Source organism: Mustela nivalis (genome assembly GCF_964662115.1).
Source record: "Mustela nivalis genome assembly, chromosome: 7".
Lineage (NCBI taxonomy): Eukaryota > Metazoa > Chordata > Mammalia > Carnivora > Mustelidae > Mustela > Mustela nivalis.
Window position 1 is genome coordinate 5,756,412 of NC_139026.1, and position 20,426 is coordinate 5,776,837.

General features: G+C 55.6%; 1 protein-coding gene across 4 annotated transcripts in view; it reads left to right on the forward strand.

Annotated features, from left to right (window-relative positions):
* Positions 1 to 11,467, forward strand: part of A4GALT (alpha 1,4-galactosyltransferase (P1PK blood group)) — a 28,442-nt gene extending 16,975 nt beyond the window's left edge. For 2 of the 4 annotated variants that reach the window (XM_082739904.1, XM_082739906.1), the window contains 2 exons: positions 2,320 to 2,461; positions 4,026 to 11,467. In XM_082739904.1, coding sequence (XP_082596030.1) covers positions 4,072 to 5,133 — 1,062 coding nt within the window. In that variant the 5' untranslated portion in view covers positions 2,320 to 2,461; positions 4,026 to 4,071 and the 3' untranslated portion in view covers positions 5,134 to 11,467. Of the gene's footprint in view, positions 1 to 1,282; positions 1,608 to 2,319; positions 2,462 to 4,025 lie in introns of those variants that run through there. The other 2 variants (XM_082739905.1, XM_082739907.1) reach the window with 2 other exon arrangements.
* The last annotated feature ends 8,959 nt before the right edge of the window (positions 11,468 to 20,426 follow it).

Below are 20,426 nucleotides of genomic sequence, written 5' to 3' on the forward strand. Positions count from 1 at the left end.
CTCTGGACCTCTGGGAGCCAGTCAGCACCCATCCCAACAGCCCGCGGTTCGGTGTGGACCATGTCTGACCGTCACCGTGACTCTGCTCCGGTCAGGGTCCACCAGCACCAGGCCGAGCTGGATGGACACGGGAGCCAAGGAAAGGTCAGAGGTGGGGTGGCCCCTACTGTGGGCCATGAAGGAGGGACAATTACCAGGCAGAGAAGCCATTTCTAGGCACTTGGACCTGGTCCCTGACTCCGGTGCCCCTGACTGGGGGGGCCCACGAAGCTGGTGCTGAGAGCCCAGCAAGCAGGGAGCGGTCGGGCCTTTGGGCCTTTGACCCGCCAGCTGGGTGCTTCTCACCCTCACTTCCTGCCTGAGCTGGATCACGGGGGTCCTGATGATGGGAAGCCGCAGAGGAGCTCAGAGCAGGGTGGTGGCTCAGCAAGCTAACTGGAAACGGCTCCCTGGGGCAGGGAGGCAGGAGGAGGCAGTGGCCACGTGCCAGGCTCTGCTGACAAGGGCCAGGACTTGGGCTGCAGCTGTGAGGCCCATCCCGGGGGGCCAGGAGCATGCTTTGGACCTGAGGTCACACGGGGATTGGGCTGTGGCCAACTTGGCCCTGTGCACAGTTTCTATTCCTGGGTCTTGGGCTCCGGGACCAAATAACGACACTGCTTGGGACTGGCACTCTCCATGGGGGCGGGCGCGGGCTCAGGGGGCACATCGGGCCTCCCCAACAAGCCCAGACCCCACCCCACCCCACCCCAGAAGAGCCAGATCACCCCAGTGCTGTGGGGCCCCTGGGAGGCCGGGGCCTCGATCTGCACAGCTCTCTGCCCACTCCTCGGTGTGGTTCACATGGGGTTAAAAATACTCAGGACCAAAATAGCCTCTCCTCGCAGGGGAACATGAGGTTCTTGATTTCTAGTGGTGCTGCTGCCCATGACCCAGCCAGGGACCCCAGGCCGCTCCCCTGCTTTCCAGCCCCCTTTCCTTGCTCACACGCTCTTGACTGCTTTTGTCATTTGCCAATTTGCTGACTCGCTGACCAGCCCATTCATTAATTCGCTCATTCATTCATTCACTGATTGTTCATTGATTCCTGCCCTGGTTGATGGGCTCCTTCCTTGACTGACTCACCCCCACACTGAGTCTTTGCTCGGTGGCTGCGGACTGCATCCCTGGGGCCCTCTACTCGAGATGCTGAGGAAAACCAAAAAAGACCCGTCCCCGTGGGGTGACGTTCCGCATCAGTAACCCACACAAATGAGAACGAAACGTCCCGTATGGCAGAGGAAGTACCGGCGACTGTAAACTCCAGAGGAGGTCGTGAAGGGACAAGGGAGGTGGAGTTTTGGGGCCTGAGAGGCCCCACAGGAAAAAGATGATTTATTTTTTTTTTTAAGATTTTATTTATTGAGAGTGAGAGTGAGAGTGAGAGCACGAGGGGGAGGAGGGAGCAGGAGTAAGAGAGAGAAGCGGACTCTCTGCTAGCGGGGAGCCCCATGTGGGGCTCGATCCCAGGACCCCGGGATCATGACCTGAGCCGAAGGCAGACGCTTCACCGGCCCAGCCACCCAGGCGCCCCAGGAAGATGATTTCTGAGTGAGAACAAGAGGGAGGTAAGGGACCGAGCCAGGTGAACAGCTGTGGGAAGAGGGTTCCAAACAGAGGGGACAGCATGCACACAGGCCCTGAGATGGCAGTACAGGGGGCATGGGTTTGAGAAAGAGTGAGCAGGCCCGGGGTGGCTGGCGGGGAGCCGACGACCCGGAGAGACGCCGGGTGTGAGGCCGGGATGGGGACCATGCGGGACCTGGTGGACCCGGGCTTCCCACATCACGAAGGATCTCCGCAGACAAAGTGACATGGCCTGGCTAGTGTCCTTGGAGTGTCCCTCTGGCCACCGGGGGAGTGAATCCATGAGTGAGCCGATCAGCGAGAGGGCGAGTCGTCTGTGTGTGCCTACTGTGTGTCAGGCTCCGAGCCGGGCTCTGGTGGGGGAAAGGCGCACAGGGCCCTGTGGCGCTTCTGGAGGCCCACCAGGCTAAGGCCCTTCCAGCAGGGTCCCTTTCCAGGAAGCCACCTTTCCCTGGCTCCGCTGGACCCTTTGCTGCATTTCAGCGGTCACCAGCCTTGTCCGTGTCTGTGCCCAGATGGCCCCCCTGCCCGCTGAGAGCTCCCCGGGGGCAGAGCTGCACCTCTCTCTTAATTTCTCCCAAGCACCCTGTGGGGCCGAGAGAGATCAATGAGCCAGTGAGCCCGTGTGGCTGGGGCGTGAGGCCTCCGTGAGCCCGCCGCCCTCCTCACTCTGTGTCTCGCCATCTTTTGCAGATGGATTTGTGGGTGCGGAGCATTTGTGGAGGGGTCGTGTTCCTGTCGGCAGAGGAGTGTGGCTGCTGAGCCAGGGCGTGTCCCCCGGAGAGCTGCCTAGCTGCCCGGATCCCTACCTCGCCGCCATGGGCCACCCAGGCTGGTCAGTTACCAGCCAGAGACGTCACCGCGGGTCCCAGCCTTCCACCAGGGGGGCAGGCCAGAGGCTCAAGTCCCAGCCTCCTGGCACTGCCCTCGGGCTAGGAGACCCTTCTGTCCTGGGGAGGGGCTGACTCCAGCCCCCGTTAAGCCCCAGGCTGCCTGCCCAGTCCCTCCATCCCTCTGTGTGCCCACGTTTCCTGGCCTCTAAAGGAGAAACAGTCCAACCACCCTTGGGGCTATGGAGAGCCAGAGGAGGTGCACACGGGCCCCAGGAATTTAGAAGGCGCTGGGTAAAGGGTGGCCGGGGTCCCGTGAGTAGCGGTAACAGCCTGGGTAAATGTGTACTCAGTCGCCGAAGTGCCAGGTGCGTTCCCACGCCCCCTGTGCCACTTCTCTCCCAGGCTGGACCGTGGCCTGGCTTCAAGCCCCCGCCCTATCACTTGCCTGCCCCGGGACCGCTTGTGAATCACCAGACTTCTCCGTGCCTCGTGGTGGTGGGGACAGTGATCCCCACTGCATAGAGCAGCTGGGAAGGTTTAGAACGTTTCATGTGTGTGACTTTCCTGAGCAGGCCACCTGGCACGTGTGGAACCCTTTAGTGGGTTCCGGTGTTCTTGCCTGCAGGTGGGAAGCGTGAGCTCAGTGAATTGCCCCACGTCTTAGCTGGTTCGGGCAGACGTAAGGTCCTGTGCCTCCCCGGTGTTCCCGTAGCCCTGCCCTTGGGGACAGAACCCAGGCCTGTTTCATTTCCCCCAGCCGTTTGTAAGGCCCCCAGGATGTTCTTGTCTGCTGGCCAGGTGGACATCACCAGGAGAAGGGTGAGGGTCGAAGGGCAGCAGTCCTAGGCGGGGTTACTGGCTTGCAACACAATCTCCCTGCCCCTCTCCCTCCAGACCTGTGTCTCTAGGAAGCACGGCCCAGGGTAGAGGCTGGGAAAACCAGATACTTAAGAGACTCCATTGTGTCTGAGACAAGGACTTTAGGACCCAGCATGCATCCCTGGGTGCCTGGAGCCCACCAGCCCTCCAGGCTTTGGGTGCCAGTGCCCAGGCCTGCCCAGGCCCCAGGCTTTCCTGCTGAAAAGCCCGGAGGCTACTTGGCAGTGTGCCCTCTTGGAGCAGCTCCAGGCCTGGCTTGTGGAATTGAATGGGGCTGAGGGGTCCATGTGCTGGGCATCAAATCACAGGCTGCCAGTGGCCCAAGGGGCCCAGGCCTCACCAAACAGAGAGGCCCGAGTGCCTTGTGGCAGAGGCATCGCTTCTGGCAACCCTCGTCTGTGCCAGACCCTGGCCCGGGGCGTGATGGCCGTGTGTTGCAGGTAGCACTGGCTCAGTTCCTGGGAAGCTCCCAGGTGTGTCACAGAGAGCAAAAGGGACTCTTCCCAGCCTGCGGCCTCTGGCCTGCCATTCCGCTTTGCAGGTAGAGGAGGAAGGAGGTGGCACTCGGAGCCAGCAGGTCCGTGGGCTTTTGGAAGCTAACACTGGCCATCACTGGTGCTTGTGGGAAGTGTTCTTGGGGCCGGGGATGCCAGCGGTCTGCCCGAATGTGACGCTCGTCTCTTACAGACCGGCCGGTTCCTGCCGCGGGCGCTTGGCGTCATCCGGGGAGAACATGCCCCGGCCCCCTCAGTGCTGGCTGCGGCTGCTTCGGGGCGCCCCGAGACAGCGGCTCTGCACCCTGTTTATCATCAGCTTCAAGTTCACGTTTTTCGTCTCCGTCATGATCTACTGGCACATCGTGGGAGAGCCCAGAGGCCAGAGAGAGTTCTCTCACTTGCCTGCTGAGGTCCCCTGCCCCCAACTGGTGCCCCCTACGCTGCTGTCCAGCACCCCGCCCCCAGGCAACATCTTCTTCCTGGAGACCTCAGACCGGACCAACCCCAACTTCCTGTTCATGTGCTCGGTGGAGTCGGCCGCCAGGGCCCACCCCGAGTCCCGGGTGGTGGTCCTGATGAAGGGGCTGCCCGGCGGGAACGCCTCCCTGCCCCGGCACCTGGGCCTCTCGCTCCTGGGCTGCTTCCCCAACGTGCACCTGCTGCCGCTGGACCTGGAGGAGCTGTTCCGGGACACGCCCCTGGCGGCCTGGTACGTGGCCCGGCGGCACCGCTGGGAGCCGTACGCGCTGCCCGTGCTCTCCGACGCCTCCCGCATCGCGCTCATGTGGAAGTTCGGCGGCATCTACCTGGACACGGACTTCATCGTCCTCAGGAACCTGCAGAATCTGACCAACACGCTGGGCACTCAGTCCCGCTACGTCCTCAACGGTGCCTTCCTGGCCTTCGATCGCCACCACGAGTTCATGGCGCTGTGCATGCGCGACTTCGTGGCCCACTACAACGGCTGGATCTGGGGCCACCAGGGCCCGCAGCTGCTCACGCGGGTGTTCAAGAAGTGGTGCTCCATCCGTAGCCTGGACGACAGCCACGCCTGCCGCGGCGTCACCACCCTGCCCAGCGAGGCCTTTTACCCCATCCCCTGGCAGGACTGGAGGAGGTACTTCCAGGAGGTCAGCCCGGAGGAGCTGCAGCGGCTGCTCAAGGTCACGTACGCCGTCCACGTGTGGAACAAGAAGAGCCAGGGCACGCGCTTGGAGGCCACGTCCCGGGCGCTGCTGGCCCAGCTGCAAGCCCGCTACTGCCCCACGACGCATGAGGCCATGAAGATGTACTCGTGACCGGCCTGTTGGGGGCGCCCTCCCCACACCACGGGGGCTTCCTGATGGAGCAGGACTCCTGGCCACCTTTCCTGGGCTGGGTGGCGAGATGGGAGGACCCGGGACAGGGAGGCCTGAGTGGCCACAGCCTAGGATTCGGGGCGGGCCCAGGGGAGGGTGGGCAGCTGTCCACCCCAGAGGTGTGCTTGCTTGGAGGACCCACTGCAGGCCCCCAGGTCCGCTCCTTCCTGGGCGAGGCTGGTGGGACACCCCGCCCAGCCTGTGTGCTTTCTCAGGGTGCAGGCAACGAGCGGGGGGGTGGGAGGGCCCCAGCCCCGAATCCGCTGTCGTGCGCATCTGGATCTTTTGGACAGCACACCACAGCTGTGTGCACTAAAGCAGCTTCTGGGCATCTCAGGGCAGCCAGCCCAGTGGGGGCCAAGGTGCCCACAATGAGAGCATGGATGGAAAAACCCCAGAACAGGGGTAGGAAGGAGAGGGAATGGGGGAGGCAGCAGGAGTGCATACCCGGCCTCATGAGCCCGGGTTGGGGGTTGGGGCTGGCAGGGGCATTGCTCTTTCCTGCCTTTGGTTTCTTTGTCAGAGGCGCTGAGTGGCTGAGCGGCTGAGCTGGCCTGGGGAGACCTGCCTGCTCACCCCATTCTCTTTCCAGAGATCTTGCAAGGGTGATGTGCACCTACTGGCTACTCCAGGGCATGGGGGCGGGTTTTAAGAAAACCAACCCACATCCTGCCTACAATAAACACAGGATAATAAACATAATATAAGCGGCTCCTGGACACCGAGTGCTTGGTGGTTGATAAAAGGAATCCACTGCACAGACCCACAGTAGCCCCATTCTGCAGATGGGAAGCAGCTTGGGCCAGAGGTGGTCATGATGTGCCTGAGGTCACTCAGCCCTGCCTGGAGAGCAGAGTTCTGGGACCCTGGATGGGGGAGGGGGCGAACAAGACACCCCAGGAGCCCATTACCCCAGTAGGTGCATGCTGTCCCAGGCCTAGAGGGGGAAGGTGTTAGGGACTGTGGGGTCCCCCCTGCCTCACTTAGATGCCTGGCTCAGATCCTGGGAGAGAGCAGAGGCTCCCTGCTGGCAGCGCCAGGCCTGGGCCAGAGGAGAATGCTCTCTGCCAGGTGCAGCCCTGGCCCCGGCTGGTCTGCACCGGGGAAGCCCCATCTGAGAGCTGGGTGCTCCAGCCAGGCTGGAGAAGCACTTCCGTGTGGGACCAGGGGTGCTGCCAGGAACCCTGGGGCTTGGCAGGTTGCTCTTTGGCAGCCAAGAGGGAGATGTTCAGAGACCTCTGGATGCTGCCTATAGACTGTCTTGGGCAGCCTGGTTAGGAAGTGAACTCCTCGCTCTAGCGGTATTCAAGAACAGGTGATATTTTAATGACAACAATGGATTATATGTCCGTTATATCTCCAATCAGAGCATCATTCCCCTATTTTTTTTTTTAAAGATTTTACTAATTAGAGAGCATGCACACACAAGCAGGGGGAGGGGCAGAGGCAGAGGGAGACCCCATGCTCCATGCTGAGCAGGGAGCCCAACACAGGGCTTGATCCTAGGACCCTGGATCATAGATCATGACCTGAGCAGAAGGCGGACAGTTAACGACGGAGCCCCGCAGGCACCCTAACTATATATACATAAGCAAGACAGACAGACACCCTCTTAGGCGTGAGCCTTGTGTAATCAGTCACTCGGCATGGCACGTGAGTGCCTACTGGGCGCCAGCACACAGAGATGAGGCCAACAGCGTCACCTGCTCACCCTCGGTGCCTCTGCGGGTGTCTGTTGCCCACAGAACAGAGCCTAGCTCGGGCCACGTTACAGGCCCGCTCGGGTCCTGCCTCCCTCTCCAGCCTTATCTACTGTCCTCCATGCACGCTGAACTGCATAGTTGTTGTTTTTTTTTTTAATATTTTTATTTATTTGAGACAAACAGTTGGGGTAGGGGCAGAGTAGAAGCAGACTTGCACAGAGCAGACAGCCCAAAACAAGACTTGATCCCAGGACCCCAAGATCATGGTCCGAGAGGAAGGCAGACAGACGCTCGATGGACTGAGCCACCCGGGTGCCCTAAACTGCACATTCTTGACTCTTCTCTGTCCCCCAGTGGCCATGTTGATCCTCTGTGCCTATGCGGCTGCCTGCAATGCCCTTCCCAACCATCTTCACCAACAAACTCCTCTTGTTCCTTCCCATACGGCTGATGTCTCCTCCAGGGAGCCCTCTCGGACTGCCCTCGCTCCAGCCCCACAGCCCCCAAGCACCTCCTTGACTGTGGGGTTCTGGCCTGTTCCCCCGCAAAGATCTTGAAGGCCAGAGCCATGCCAGAGCCCTCTCAGGGCTGTTCCTGGGTTTGGTCTGCGGCTCCCGGCGGGGGTGCTCAAGGAGTTCGGAGCGGTCCATGCAGAGCTGAGGGACCAGCTCCAGATCCCCTTTCTCCCGGAGCATCAGTAAGATCGCTGGGCCCTTGGCCGTCCCTGACATCTCCTAACCCAGGGGCCCTGGGCCAGTCGGCAGGAGCTGAAGCCAGTTCTGAAGGAACACAGCTTGGCCAAATGTTTACAGACCTAGAGGAGGACCTCGTTCTGGAAATGGGGCCCAGGAGGGAGCCTTGGCCCCAGACTCGCCTCCCGTCATGCCAGGCAGGGCCCAGAGTGGGAGAACTCTCAGATGTTCCTGGCATCCTTTCTCCAAGGAAGCGGGCAGGCGGGGGAAGGCCGAGGGCCCAGACGTGATCTTTGCCTCCCCCACGTTCCACGAAGGACCGTCCTTCCATCAGCCTGACGGCTGGGTGGGGGGACCGGACCTCGCTGAGCCTGCCCCACCCCCAGCCCTTACTGCCGCAGACAGAAACCAGTGAGGATCTCGCTGGCCAGAAATAACAGCCCCGTCCCGGAGAGAAGAGACCGAGGGGATGGGCGTGGGCAGGCAGAGGGAAGGGGGAAAGGCTGGTTCATCACCCTGCTGTGAGGCCACAAGGTGCCACCCTCACCACCCAGCCCTGCGGACCCCAGCCTATGTCCATCCTGGTGGAGGGTTTGGGGCTGAGAGGAATCGTCTTAATGCACGGGGCAGAGCAGGGAGCGTGAGGATCCCCTTTCCTGCCTCCTGGCCCCTGGGCCCTGGCCAGGGCTGTGTGCCTTGTTCCCTCTTCTGCAGAAATAGATTGTGGCGATTGCATGGGCCAGCCCCTGAGCTGTCCTGAGCCCCAGGCTACAGGCAGGAAGGAGGCAGGCTTCGGGAGCTAGAGAGGCTGCTTTTTTTTTTTTTTTTTTAAATAGGGCTTTTCCTGTACGCCCTGTGCAATATCCACAGACCAGGTACCCCTCCCCCACACAGACCCACGCACACACCCCTTCCTGGCTCCTCTGCCTCTCCCCAATTCCCTGGAGACCCTGGACTTGGTGCTGCCCCATCCCAAGCTTGCTTTGTTAGATGCTCTCTGGCAGCCTCGGGCTGTCCCCCTTCGTGGTAGGAACAGGAACATTTGCTGGGCAACTGAGTTCACCAGTTCTCGGAAAAGAGAAAGGAGGGGCCGGCTCCCATGGAAGCCTGCCCTAGGGACAGTAATCAGATCCTAGGAACCCTGCGGTTTGTTTCTGGCCGGTGGTGGGTGCGTTTGCAGATGCTCTTGCCTGGGAGTTGGGGAAGAAGATGAGGACCCATTCCTTCATGGGGGATCAGCAAGGGGTCCCCCAGGGCCTGAGGCAGATGTGTTGTCAGTAATTGAATGAATCTTCCCAGCTGACCAAGCACAGGCAAGGAGGCCGGTAGCCTGCCCAGCCGCGCTGGGGTGAGGGAATGTCTCCCTTGCCTCTGTAGCAATATTCAGCTTCTTGTTTAAATACTAAATTGGAATGCCCTCCATCTGAGAGCCTAACAGAGACGGAGGATGAGTGAGTAAAAAGTGTTCCTGAAAGTCTGGCTTCATGGTTCACCTACTCCGAGATCTCTTCGAGTCCTGAAAGGTTCCCCAGTAATGGGTCCGTGATTAAAGGAGCAAGACTGATACAAAGCGAAGGTCAAGCAAAGCTTTATTTTACGCCAAGCACCAAGAATCAAACCGACCGTTCGTGCCTCTTACAGAGAGCGTGACCCCTCCCTGCCTTACAGACTAGCTTTAAAGGGCAAAGGCCCTGTGGTTGGGCCTGGCCATGCATAGGTAGCCAATGAAATTGTAACAGAGAAAGCTGCACAGTCATGCTAGGTCATACACAGGTGGCCAATTGAATTACAATTTACCCTAGTAGATACTTGAACAAGCCTATCACCTTGGTCAGAATTGGCATCCAAAAGGCGGGACCCACACTCCTTGGTAGCTAGGGAGACAGTATGTGCCCCCACTGATTGGATACCTCCACCTGGCCTGACCCACCCTTGTATTTGGGCTTTGTTACCTGGAACTGGTTTCCTGAGCTTGCTTTTAAGTAAGTCCCTGAGGGGGGGGGGGGGCACAGTCAGTTTAAGTTTTACTGCATAAACAACAAAATCACTGTTGAACCCAAGATGGAATCCCTCTGGCTAAATAGGCCCTTACAGTCCCAACAGGGGCCAGCCCAGTGCAAGGCATGCTGGAAATTCTGCTGTATGGTGCGGGCTTGAGACTAGACACAGGTTTCGGGAACTGACAACCTGCCGTGGACTCAAGGGTGATCCAGCCTGTGGTGGAGGGAGCACACACTTTCCTGGGCCAGGGGCCATAGTAGGAAGAAACCGAAGTCATCACTTGTATTGGTGGGGGGGGGGGGGGTCATAGCCTTGTGCCACCACCAACACAGATCAGAACCCAGCCCCCCCCCCCCACCGCCCTACCAAGTTCCGAGGAGAGAAACAAGACCAGAAAGGGGGCCACCGGCTGCTAGAAACAACTCAGGGTGATTGAAACCACAAGGCATTTATCGCCCCATGTGATGCATTGGTTAAGAAACCTAGGAAGCTGTTACAATGAAAAGATTCCAAAAGACAGTTGCCTGCAGAAGGCAGAAGATGGTTCCTGCCTCAGGTCACAGTCCTCAGGTGAGTACTCCGAGGCCCTGGGGCCACCCAGCTTCACCCCACTCCACCCCAACCCACCGCCCCAATCTGGGGCATAAAAGGGTGCAGCTGCTGCCATTTTCCCGCCAGCTGGAAGGAGGGAAGACAATGCCCAAGGCCAACGGCTCTAATCCCAAAATTTGCATACATCACTCCTGCTCGCATCCCATTGGCCAGGACTTAATCACTTGGCCACACCCAGCTGCCAAGGCTAGTCTGAAGCCCGGGAGCACACACCCAGCTAAAACTCAGCTCGTCCTACTCCTAAACAGATTGAGAGGGGGAGGGACAAAGAGAAACTGTCTGCAGTGCCTGTCACACACAAACAGCAGGCTGGTGGCACAGGGCTTCGAGGGCTAGCCAAGTCAGCCCATCAATAGCTTAGTATCTTTGAGGATCTCGTGAGTTGATTTTTGGTCTCGAGCTTGTCCCCTCATGGCTTCAAGATTGTTGCCACTGCTCCAAGCCTCACACCCTTAGGCGCTCTTGTGTCTGTGAAAACTTTCTCAGAACCCCTCTCCTCCAGCTGATTTCCCCTAATTCTCATTGGCCACATAAGCAGTGTATGCCCATTCCTACCCCAGATACTAGCAAACGGAGTCCAAAGGCTCAGGACAGAGCAGGGGAGCATAAAGATCCCTCTTCCCTGCCTCCTGGCCCCTGTGCCCTGGCCGGGGCTGCGCCTTGTCACCTTTTTTGCAGAAATGGATGGGACCGAGGACTGGCTTAGACCCACTGACATTTACCCCCAAGGCCTGGGAAGGGTGCCCTACATCCCTTCTGACACAAGGCCACCTGAGGGCCAAACAAAATCAGCGTTCCCTTTGCAAAAGAAGAGGGAGAGGTATGGCTGTCGGGAAAGAGTCTCTGCGGGAACTGGTACTTCCTGCCCACCCACTCTGCGCCAAGCCTCATGGTAGACACCTTCCTGCACCCAATTTCATTCACCTCACCCCTGGGAGGAGGACACCAGCTGCAATTTATGTATGAGGGATGGAGACTCAGAGAGGTTACAGGACCTGCCTCAGGGCACACAGCCAGGCTGAGCTGCAGTTCCAGCCCCCGTGGGAGGATGAGCCAACCAGAGAAGCTCAGAGAAGACTTGAACTTGTGGAACTCTAGATCCAGGCCCCTCCCAATGCCCGATAGCCCCGCAGAAGTCCGGTGACAGGGCCTTCTTAGTTCCAAGACCAGCAAAATTAGATCTCCCGAAATATTTTGTGGTGATGTAAACCGGGGGGAGACTCCGGGTTTAATTCTACATTGTAACTGAATGCACACTTCACAGTATCCTAAGACTCTTTGCAAAATCGTTTTTTTGTATCTGTTTTATTAGGTGCCATGCACAGTTTTACTCTTTTGGTGTCTCACTCATTCCATGGCTGGTTGAGACCATTGGAAGATTCATTAATCATAAAAGAAATTAATCTGTTGGGGTCCATTTCCACAGTAAACAGTGACAACAAAGTCAATGTGGCTTAAATGGGTAAGAGGTTACTTTCTCGCTTGCAAAGAAACCCAAGGTGGGCAGTGCAGGGCTGGTGTGGCCACGCCGCAGAGTCCATGAGCCAGGCAGGTTCCCATCAGCTTGAGGTTCCACTACCTACAGCACATGGGTTCTGCCTTACAGCCCAAGATGGCTGCTCAAGCACCAACATCACATATGTATTCCAGCTGGAAGGAATAAGGAAGATGGAAACGGGACACACTCTGCCCATTAGAGGGAGTCCCCCAGAATGGCAGGTGACATTTATACCCCATAGTATTTTCAAGAACTTAGTCCTAGGACAACTTAGCTGCAAAGGACGAGTTGTCCTACGATGCCATTCCTTTCCAGCCTTGGCACCCACGGGGCTGGGATGGCCCTGCAGGGTTGTCCTGAGTTGGGGCGAGGGGCCGGGTCTTCACAGCCCATGCTGATTAGTCATTGGAGGCAGGTTGGCTGCAGAAGACACGACCTTGGACAAGGCTACTTTTTTTTTTTTTTTTTTTTAGCCCAAAAAGGCCAAGAACTGAGGACCAAGTTTCAGCTGCTCTACTAGCAGCTGCAGAATGAATTCTTCACTCCAGGAGGGGAACCAGGGCATCTCCTCACAACATCCATCCCAGTCCTATAAGATTCCACTATGGGATGCTCAGAGACAGGCGGAATAATCCATGGTGTTAGAAGTCAGGATTGTGGCGGCGCTTGGAGGGGGTTTTGGGCTCTGGTTACTGTTTCTTCATCGGGTGCTGGCTGCATGGGGGTGTCACTCTGTGACCCTCCAGGGATCGTACACTTACGATTTGTGTGCTTTCGTGAAATAGCAAGACAGGCTGGCAGGGAGGGGAGAGGGTTGCAGAGGCTGTTGCGCCACACAGTACACCGGACAGCGTGAGGGGCTGGGGTACCGCCTGGCTACAGGCTCCGGAAATGGGAAGATGAGCTGACAAGAAGCTCAGATGAGACTTGAACATGAGGGGCCCCTGGAGATGTGGCTCCGGCTCCACGACGGCCCAGACTGAGTCAATGCAAGGCTAGGGCCAGTGATGCCTTAAAAAGGATAAGCTGGCCCCAGGCGAGGGTGCCAAATAAGGAGCCTGGGGGGCCAAAGACCGGTTTTAGGGGGATGCCTACCCCCATAGAGTAGGTCCTGGAGAAGCAGCTGGAGGAGGTGGAGATAGGACCGGAAGCCAGCAGAGTCCAAGAATTGAGCTTGGGGTGGGGAAGGGGGAGTCACTCTGGAGCTCACCGAGGCCCCCCCAGAGCTAATAGCTGGGGCTCTCCCACTCCCCCCCACCAGCATGCCCCGCACTCTCCCTTTGGGCACAGGCAGGGAGCTGGCTGCACCTGCCCATTTATGAAGAGGGTTGGCAGCAGTGAGGGAGGCCTCACAGGAATCCCAGGCAGAGGAGGTGCTGGCGGACATGCGGGAGACTTGGCCGGGTCCCTGCCTGCCCAGCCCATGCTCTAAGAGCAGAGGACGGGCAGGGAGCCAAGGCGGGCCCGGCCAGATGCAGCCCAGGCCAGGCTGCGTGGTATGGAGGACGGAGCTGGGCCGAGGGGCAGCGGTGGGCTAGGCACCCAGATCAGCCAGGAGCAGAAGGACTAGGCTGGCCCCTGGGATTTGGGACCTGGGGGATATTCACCCCAAATAGTACCTTAAGAAGTTGAAAGAGTCCGTCGGGGGTGTGCAAATCATAGTGCATAGAGACCCCTTGGAAGGCTGCTTTGCAGGGCAGTGGAAACAATTATGTTCCTGGGCTGCAAACCTCCTATGAGACTTGAGAAAATCACATCCTCTATGAGCCTCAGTTTCTTCATCTGCAAAGTGGGGGCCAGAAACCGAGGAGCCTTTAAGCAGCTTCTGGCTCTAAAATCCCCAAACTGGGCGCCTGGGTGGCTCAGTGGGTTAAGCCTCTGCCTTCGGCTCAGGTCGTGATCTCAGGGTCCTGGAATCGAGTCCCGCGTCAGGCTCTTTGCTCAGCGGGGAGCCTGCTTCCTCCTCTCTCTGTCTGCCTCTTTGTCTACTTGTGATCTCTCTCTGTCAAACAAATAAATAAAATCTTTAAAAATAAATAAATAAATAAATAAATAAAACAAAATCCCCAAACCGATGAGAAACTTCAAGGGTTCTCAGGGGCTAGAGCTGGGATGTGGCTACAGGCCCCTGGTGAGACCTCGATGGGACAGGGGCCTCTGACCCAGCTGCCTAGATGCGGGGGTGCGATTGCCTGTATCAGTGCCTGGGAGGAAGTTTCTGGATCCAGCCTACAGAATCGTTATAGAGCTTCAATGCCAGGAGACCACATGCCTCAAAGCCTAGAGGCAGTGAAGTCCCGAGGACTGTCCCCAGATGGCAGGCAGAGTGCAAGGGAGTGTACTGAACGCTGCCCCACCCAGCTCTCGGGGATAGGATTGTGACTGTGATCTTGCCAAAGAGCAGACAGGTGCCCAAGAGGGTTGGTGTATTCCCAGTCACACAGCTGGCTCCTGCCCACCCCAGAACAGCTCAATCTTTTTAAAAAGATTTTATTTATTTTTCTTTGCAAGAGAGAGAGCATGAGCAGGGCAGAGGGACCAAGGGAGAAGCAGATTCCCTGCAGAGCGAGGAGCCAGATGCGGGGTTCGATCCCAGGGCCTGGGATCATGACCTGAGTCAAAGGCAGATGCTTAACCAACTGAGTCACCCAGGCACCCCTGGAACAGCTCAATCTTGAGTACAGCCTCCAGCCTGGCCCTATGCCCCCTCTCTGTCCCCCTGTGCACCCCAGCCCTTCATGCACAGAGCACTTTCATCTTCCCTCCAGGCTACCGGAGCATCAAGGACAAAATCTTCTCCTTTTCATGGGTGCAGGATCTTACGTTTCACAAAGTGTCCACTCCTCCTGTTAGGCAAGGATTGTCCCCACTCTTACCGAGGAGACACCCATGCCCTGAGAAGGCCTCACCCAGAGTCCACAGCTAGTAGGAGGCAAAGCCAGGACCCAGTCTGGGTCTGTCCAATCCCGAGCCCGGGAATCATGCGGCTCTGACGTCCTCCAAGGAAACCCAAGAAGTTCCAACTCAATAATAGGGGGAATGCAGAAAGGGTTACAGGACCTGCAGCTACAGTCCACTATCAGGTCAATCCCATCAGGTAAACCACAGGGCTTTCAGAGCCAAGAGATTGACCCTCTAAGGGGGAATGTAGGCGGAACTTGAAGCTCCCTCCCCTGTTGGCAAACATTGCCAGCACCCCACCCCCACCCCCGTTTGGCTTGAGCAGAATGCCTCGACAGCCCTCAGGGCACCGCAGCTGGGCTGCTGCACCTGCCGTCTGTCCCTACTCCTCCAGCAGCTCCCAGGGGTGCAGAGCCTCTGAGTCTCCCTTGGCCAGAGAGGGAGGAGGAAGCAGAAAGCACGAAAGTCACTTCTCCAAAGAACATATACAAACGGCCCACTAAGCACATGAAAAGATGCTCAACACCATTAATCAGGAAGGAAAGGTGAAAGCCATAGCAAGACACGCACTAGGATGGCCATCGTCAAAAAGACAAGTGTCCGCAAAGGAGTCAGAAATTGGACATCACTGGGGGCATCTAAGATGGTGCAGCCGCTTCAGAAAACAGCTAGAAATTCCTCCAAAAGTTAAACACGGAGTTATCATGTGACCCAGAAGTTGCCTTCGGCCGTGTATACCCGAGAGAACTGGAAGCATGCAGCCACACGGAACCGTGACAGTGAACAACCAGAGCGTGTCTGTTCATCACAGCCGAAAGGGGGGACGACCCAAATGTCCATTAACTCATGATTGCTTTTTTTTTTCTAAGTTTATTTATTTATTTGACAGACAGAGAGATCACAAGTAGGCAGAGAGGCAGGCAGAGAGGGGGAAGCAGGCTCCCTGCCAAGCAGAGAGCCCGATGTGGGACTCTATCCCAGGACCCTGAGATCATGACCAGAGCCAAAGGCAGAGGCCTAACCCACTGAGCCACCCAGGCGCCCCCTCATGGCTGCTTTTATCCATACTACGGCTTCTTTCTCAGGAACCAGGCACATCCTGTAGTGCCCATGAGCCTGGCGAACAGGCTCCCTAAAAGAAGCCAGACACATACCACCTGATTCCATTGATAGGAAATGTCCAGGATAGGCAAACCCATGGAAACAGAAAATAGATGAGTGGCTGCCAGGGACTGGGGGGCGGGGGAGAAGCGGGACGAGGGGAAAGGACTGCTCATAGGGTACGGTTTCTTTCTGGAATGACAAAAATGTTGGAAAATGGGTGAGGGACGCCCAGCCAGCTCTGTGCGTATGCTAAAACAAAGCCACGGGGCAAATGTTACAGTATCTCAATGTTGTTGTTGTTTTAAATAGGTAATACATGCTTTTTGGGGAGGGTTCAGAGGGTAGGAGCCCGGCCTGACTTGGCAGTCTGCCCTTCCAAAGTCAGTGGAAACACTGTTCTGCCCCACCCCCACCACCGTGGAAAAAATTCCCCGTTCCAGGGTTCGGGGATGGGAATCAAAAATTCCATGAGCGATGATTGGGTGTGGTCGTGATGTCTGGTCATGATTATGGCACATGTCGGCCTGGGGGTCAGCGCATACGCTGTATCCACCGAGACAGGTCCCTAACTTCTAAGCGTTGCCTCCCACAGGCAGACAGAACTTGGCTCTTCAGCGGGCCCTGCCCCATTCTGCTGGACCAGCTGTTTCTGGGTGGCAGGGCATCTCAGAGGCAATGGCTTCATGAAGACCTACCCCGCCCTTGGAGCGTCCCCCACCCCCGCTCCCTGCCCCCATCCCGGTTGTGGATGGAGTCCACGCAGCCTTGCTCTCCAGGATAGCAGAGCAGGGCTGAGGCAGGCAGAGGCAGTTTTGACCCCAGCTTGATCTAAAGGCCCCACCGAGGTGGGATTCCCCCTCCAAGCCAGAAGACTCAGGTGGGATCCCTTCTGAGCTAAGAGACTGGGGAAGAGGGAATCTTCCTGGAACCTCAGAGCCTGGGGAAACAACAGGGCTGGACTCACAGCCCCAAGATGGGGCAAGATGGAATTCAAAATGAAATTTAAATGATAATGAGCCGAAACTGTGTGAGTATGCCTGGCACAACTGAATGTGACACTTACCCAGAGTGTGAGAGGAGAAGCCTTGCGCATGTTTTATCAGTTAATTTTTTGCAGCGATAACCCACAGGAGATGGGAAGTGCGCAATGAGATCAGGAAGCCCTATGGCAAAGCCTTGAACTTGAACCCCATCCAACAGACCTGTGTCAATGCTGACTGTGCTTAAGAGACAGAAACCCCCAACCTAAAATTCTTCAAATCACAGCGAAACTGCAGTGCCTTTCTTACTTCGCCACCCACTGTTTTAATAGCAGCACGAAACTTTTTTAACGACGACTTTCTTAGTCACAAAAGACCACTGCAGGCTCCAGCCAGTAACTACTTAAGAAGCCAGACCACATACCACCTGATTCCATTGATAGGAAATGTCCAGGATAGGCAAACCCATGGAAACAGAAAATAGATGACGATGACGGCAGTGGCCACTCACACTTTCCGAGCACTTGTTCTCAACTTCGTTATCCTCACACTCACCCTTGGCAGAAGGGGCTTTACTTTTCAGGCCCCTGGCACAGGGCCTGAACTCATAACACCAAAACTGAGACCAAAGCTGAGATCAAGAGTCAGATACTCAACCGACTGAGCCTCCCAGGGGCTCCTAAAGAAGAAGTGATATTGACTCCACTTTGCAAGATCTCCAAGCATTGTCCAACTCAAGATATGCCATGTGGGCCAATGTCATTTGGTTGTTGGCCTTTAATCAGTTTTCTGTTTCCATGTTTGGCCAGTCTGACTCCTGGCTCTTCTGGCAAGACATGTCAGGCATAGCCCCTTGGATAGGGATACCCCATCTGAGAGAGGCCCCGGGCATGGGGGCTGTCCCCCTGGAACCAGCTACGGGGCTCCCTGCTCTGAGACCTGTGTCCTTGCCAAAGCTGCCCTGTCACCCTCTCCTCCTTCTGGGTTCTCCCTGAGCCTTGCCACAGATGGGGCTCCAGACCCTCCTGCCTGGCAATGCTTCCTTCCTCTCAGTTCTGTTTTTGTCTCCCCCCAACTCCTGAGTCTCCCCATCCTGATCCCTGTCCCAGGGAAGTCCCCACATGCCCCAAGAGGCTCAATCAACTGAATATCTTTTCACCAGGAAACTCCACATCCTAGCCCTGATGGGGAAACAAAGCTTTTGTTTTTGTTCTTGTTTTTAATCAAAGTAAAAGGAAACACACACACACACACACGCACACACACAAAACCCCAAATGACTCCATGATGTTTCGTAGAGCAAAGAGCACACACACACACACACACGGCACTTCACAAAATGATTTCTGGCTATTGGAAAATGATCATAAACTGTCCCAGCTTCCCAAAGAGACCAAAAGGAAAATTCATCTCAAACAGCTTCTTACTTTCCACTGGGCTTTCAATGTAGTCCAACCCCACATTCAAATTGCAGAAGGCCAAAGTAAGATTGAGGGAAAATCGTTCACATGATGAAAAAAAGGAAAGATCATCATCCAGTCCAGAGCCTAGAAACTACTGGAAGTCCTCAATGCAACCAACACTCTCCCGTCAGAAAGTCACAGAATTTCAGGACACTGAGGGACCACAGATCACAGGCCAGCTGCTTCAAACCCACACAAATAACTCACCTTTCCATCTGAAGACAGCCGGCGAGTTACGATACAATTCCAAATGCAGAAACGAACACTGAAATTAACAATGGCTTAAAGAAGGTAGAATTTTATTTCTCTCTCAGGCAAGAAGCCAAAGGTGGACAGTCAGTGCTCGAGGATTTAGCTGTCCCTCAAAGTCATCCAAACCCCCAGGCTCCTGCTACCTGCTCTGTCCCTGTCCCTCCACACTCAGCTTTCATCTCATGGTCCAAAGCAACTGCTCCAGCTCCTGCCATTGTACCCACACTCCACCAGCAGACTCAACCCAGGGATGGTGGCCATCCCTTCTGCTCTTATCCCACTGGCTAGACCTCACTGCCCGTAGTTGCAAGGGGATCTGGAGAAAACAGTCGTTAGGTGGGGTGCCAGGTGCCCAACTAAAAAGTCTATTGCTATTTAAGACAGAAGAATAGTTATTTAGGAGAAACTGGCCATTTCTGCCACAGAGGGTTCCTGTGGGAAAATACAAACCATTCTATGGCACAGTTTTCCAGAATGCGCCATGCTAAAGCACGAAGAATGTCGAAGTTTGTTTTATTTGGAACTTGCTAACATCTTGGGCACAGTTCCACTTTATTGTTAATGCCAAATCCATGTCCCGGGATAAAAATATAATGGTTTTTGGACTTTGCTGCTGGTTCTAAGGCTGAGCTCTGGAGTTTGACTCTGGTTTGATTGCTCAGGTGTGACTCTGGACCCTCTTCCTTACGCCACACTTAATTTGCTTTAGGCAAATTACTTACCTTCTTGCAATTCAATTTCCTGTCTGTAAAATGGGATTATAATTGTTCCTGCCTCATAAGATTGTTGTGGCATTGCACACGGGGGGTACCCGCCACAGTACTAGGCACATAGGAAAAGCTCAAGAAATGCTGTGATTTCCTTTTCTTCTTTTTTCTTTTTTTTTTTAATAATTTATTTCAGAGAGAGAGAGAGAGAGCAAGCACAAGTATGAGCAGGGCTGGGGGGAGGTACAGAGGGAGAAGCAGTCTCCCCGATGAGTAGGGAGCCCCATACGGGGTTCAATCCCAGAACCCTGGGATCACAGCTTGAGCCAAAGGCAGACGCTTAACTGACTGAGCAACCAGGTGCCCCTAGCTGGGGCCTTATGCATCCACGGGAGCAGAGTTGGGGGTAGGGGAACTTGCCATTAGGCTATTTGAGGGTCTTCTGCTTTCACCGGAGGTTAACTCAGTACCCGATATTGGCTTTAATTTTAGTTTTTATGCCGCAACACTTAGACCAGTTGTTGCATGGGGTGATGGAGAACCTAGAAAAGGTGTGTAAGGAAGGTGTAGATCCAGTTGAAGGCTGTCCAGGCAGAATGTTGAAAATGCCAGCTGTCTTCTTTTAGCTGCCTGTCATGAAATAGGAGAGGACCTAGGACCTAAAAAAGCAACTGTTTGGGTTTTGAGCAGAATGAAGAGGAAATTCACCAGAGGCAGGGCTTGTTAGTTTCAAACATTTAAGCTATTATGTAATTTCATTTTCTTTTCTTCTTTTTTTTTTTTAGCCACAGGGTTGACTTCTTTTGTTATAAAATTAATCTCAGAATGAAAGTTAAAGAAACAAGACAGAACAAAACCTTGGCTCTCTTTGTGCCCAGGACAAACCTTGGAACAGTGCTTATCTGAATTAATCTTTGAACAAATGCAGTTCAGGGCCTCTGTCCTGCCACCGTCCTGCGCCAGATTTGACAAGTTCTTTACCTACAAACAATCTGTCTCCACCAAAAGCTTCATTAAGCAAATCAAGTGACCCCCGCCCCAAGCAGGGTGGGTTCCCCGGGAAGCTGCGAAGAAGGAAAGCTACTAAGAAGGTATTTTCCAGGCAAGTTAATTTTTTCCTGGTCCTACCTCAACAGCCACAGCATGGTTCCCCCGAGAAACTGGACTGCACCATGGTTCCTGCTCACTTTGTAGGATTCCTTGCCCAGTTTTCTTGTTTAATTCACAGAACCCACTTATTACGTTGTAACAAAGATTCTCATTTTTATTTATTTATTTAGTTAGTTGCCACAGAGAGAGAGCAAGAGAGCACAAGCATGG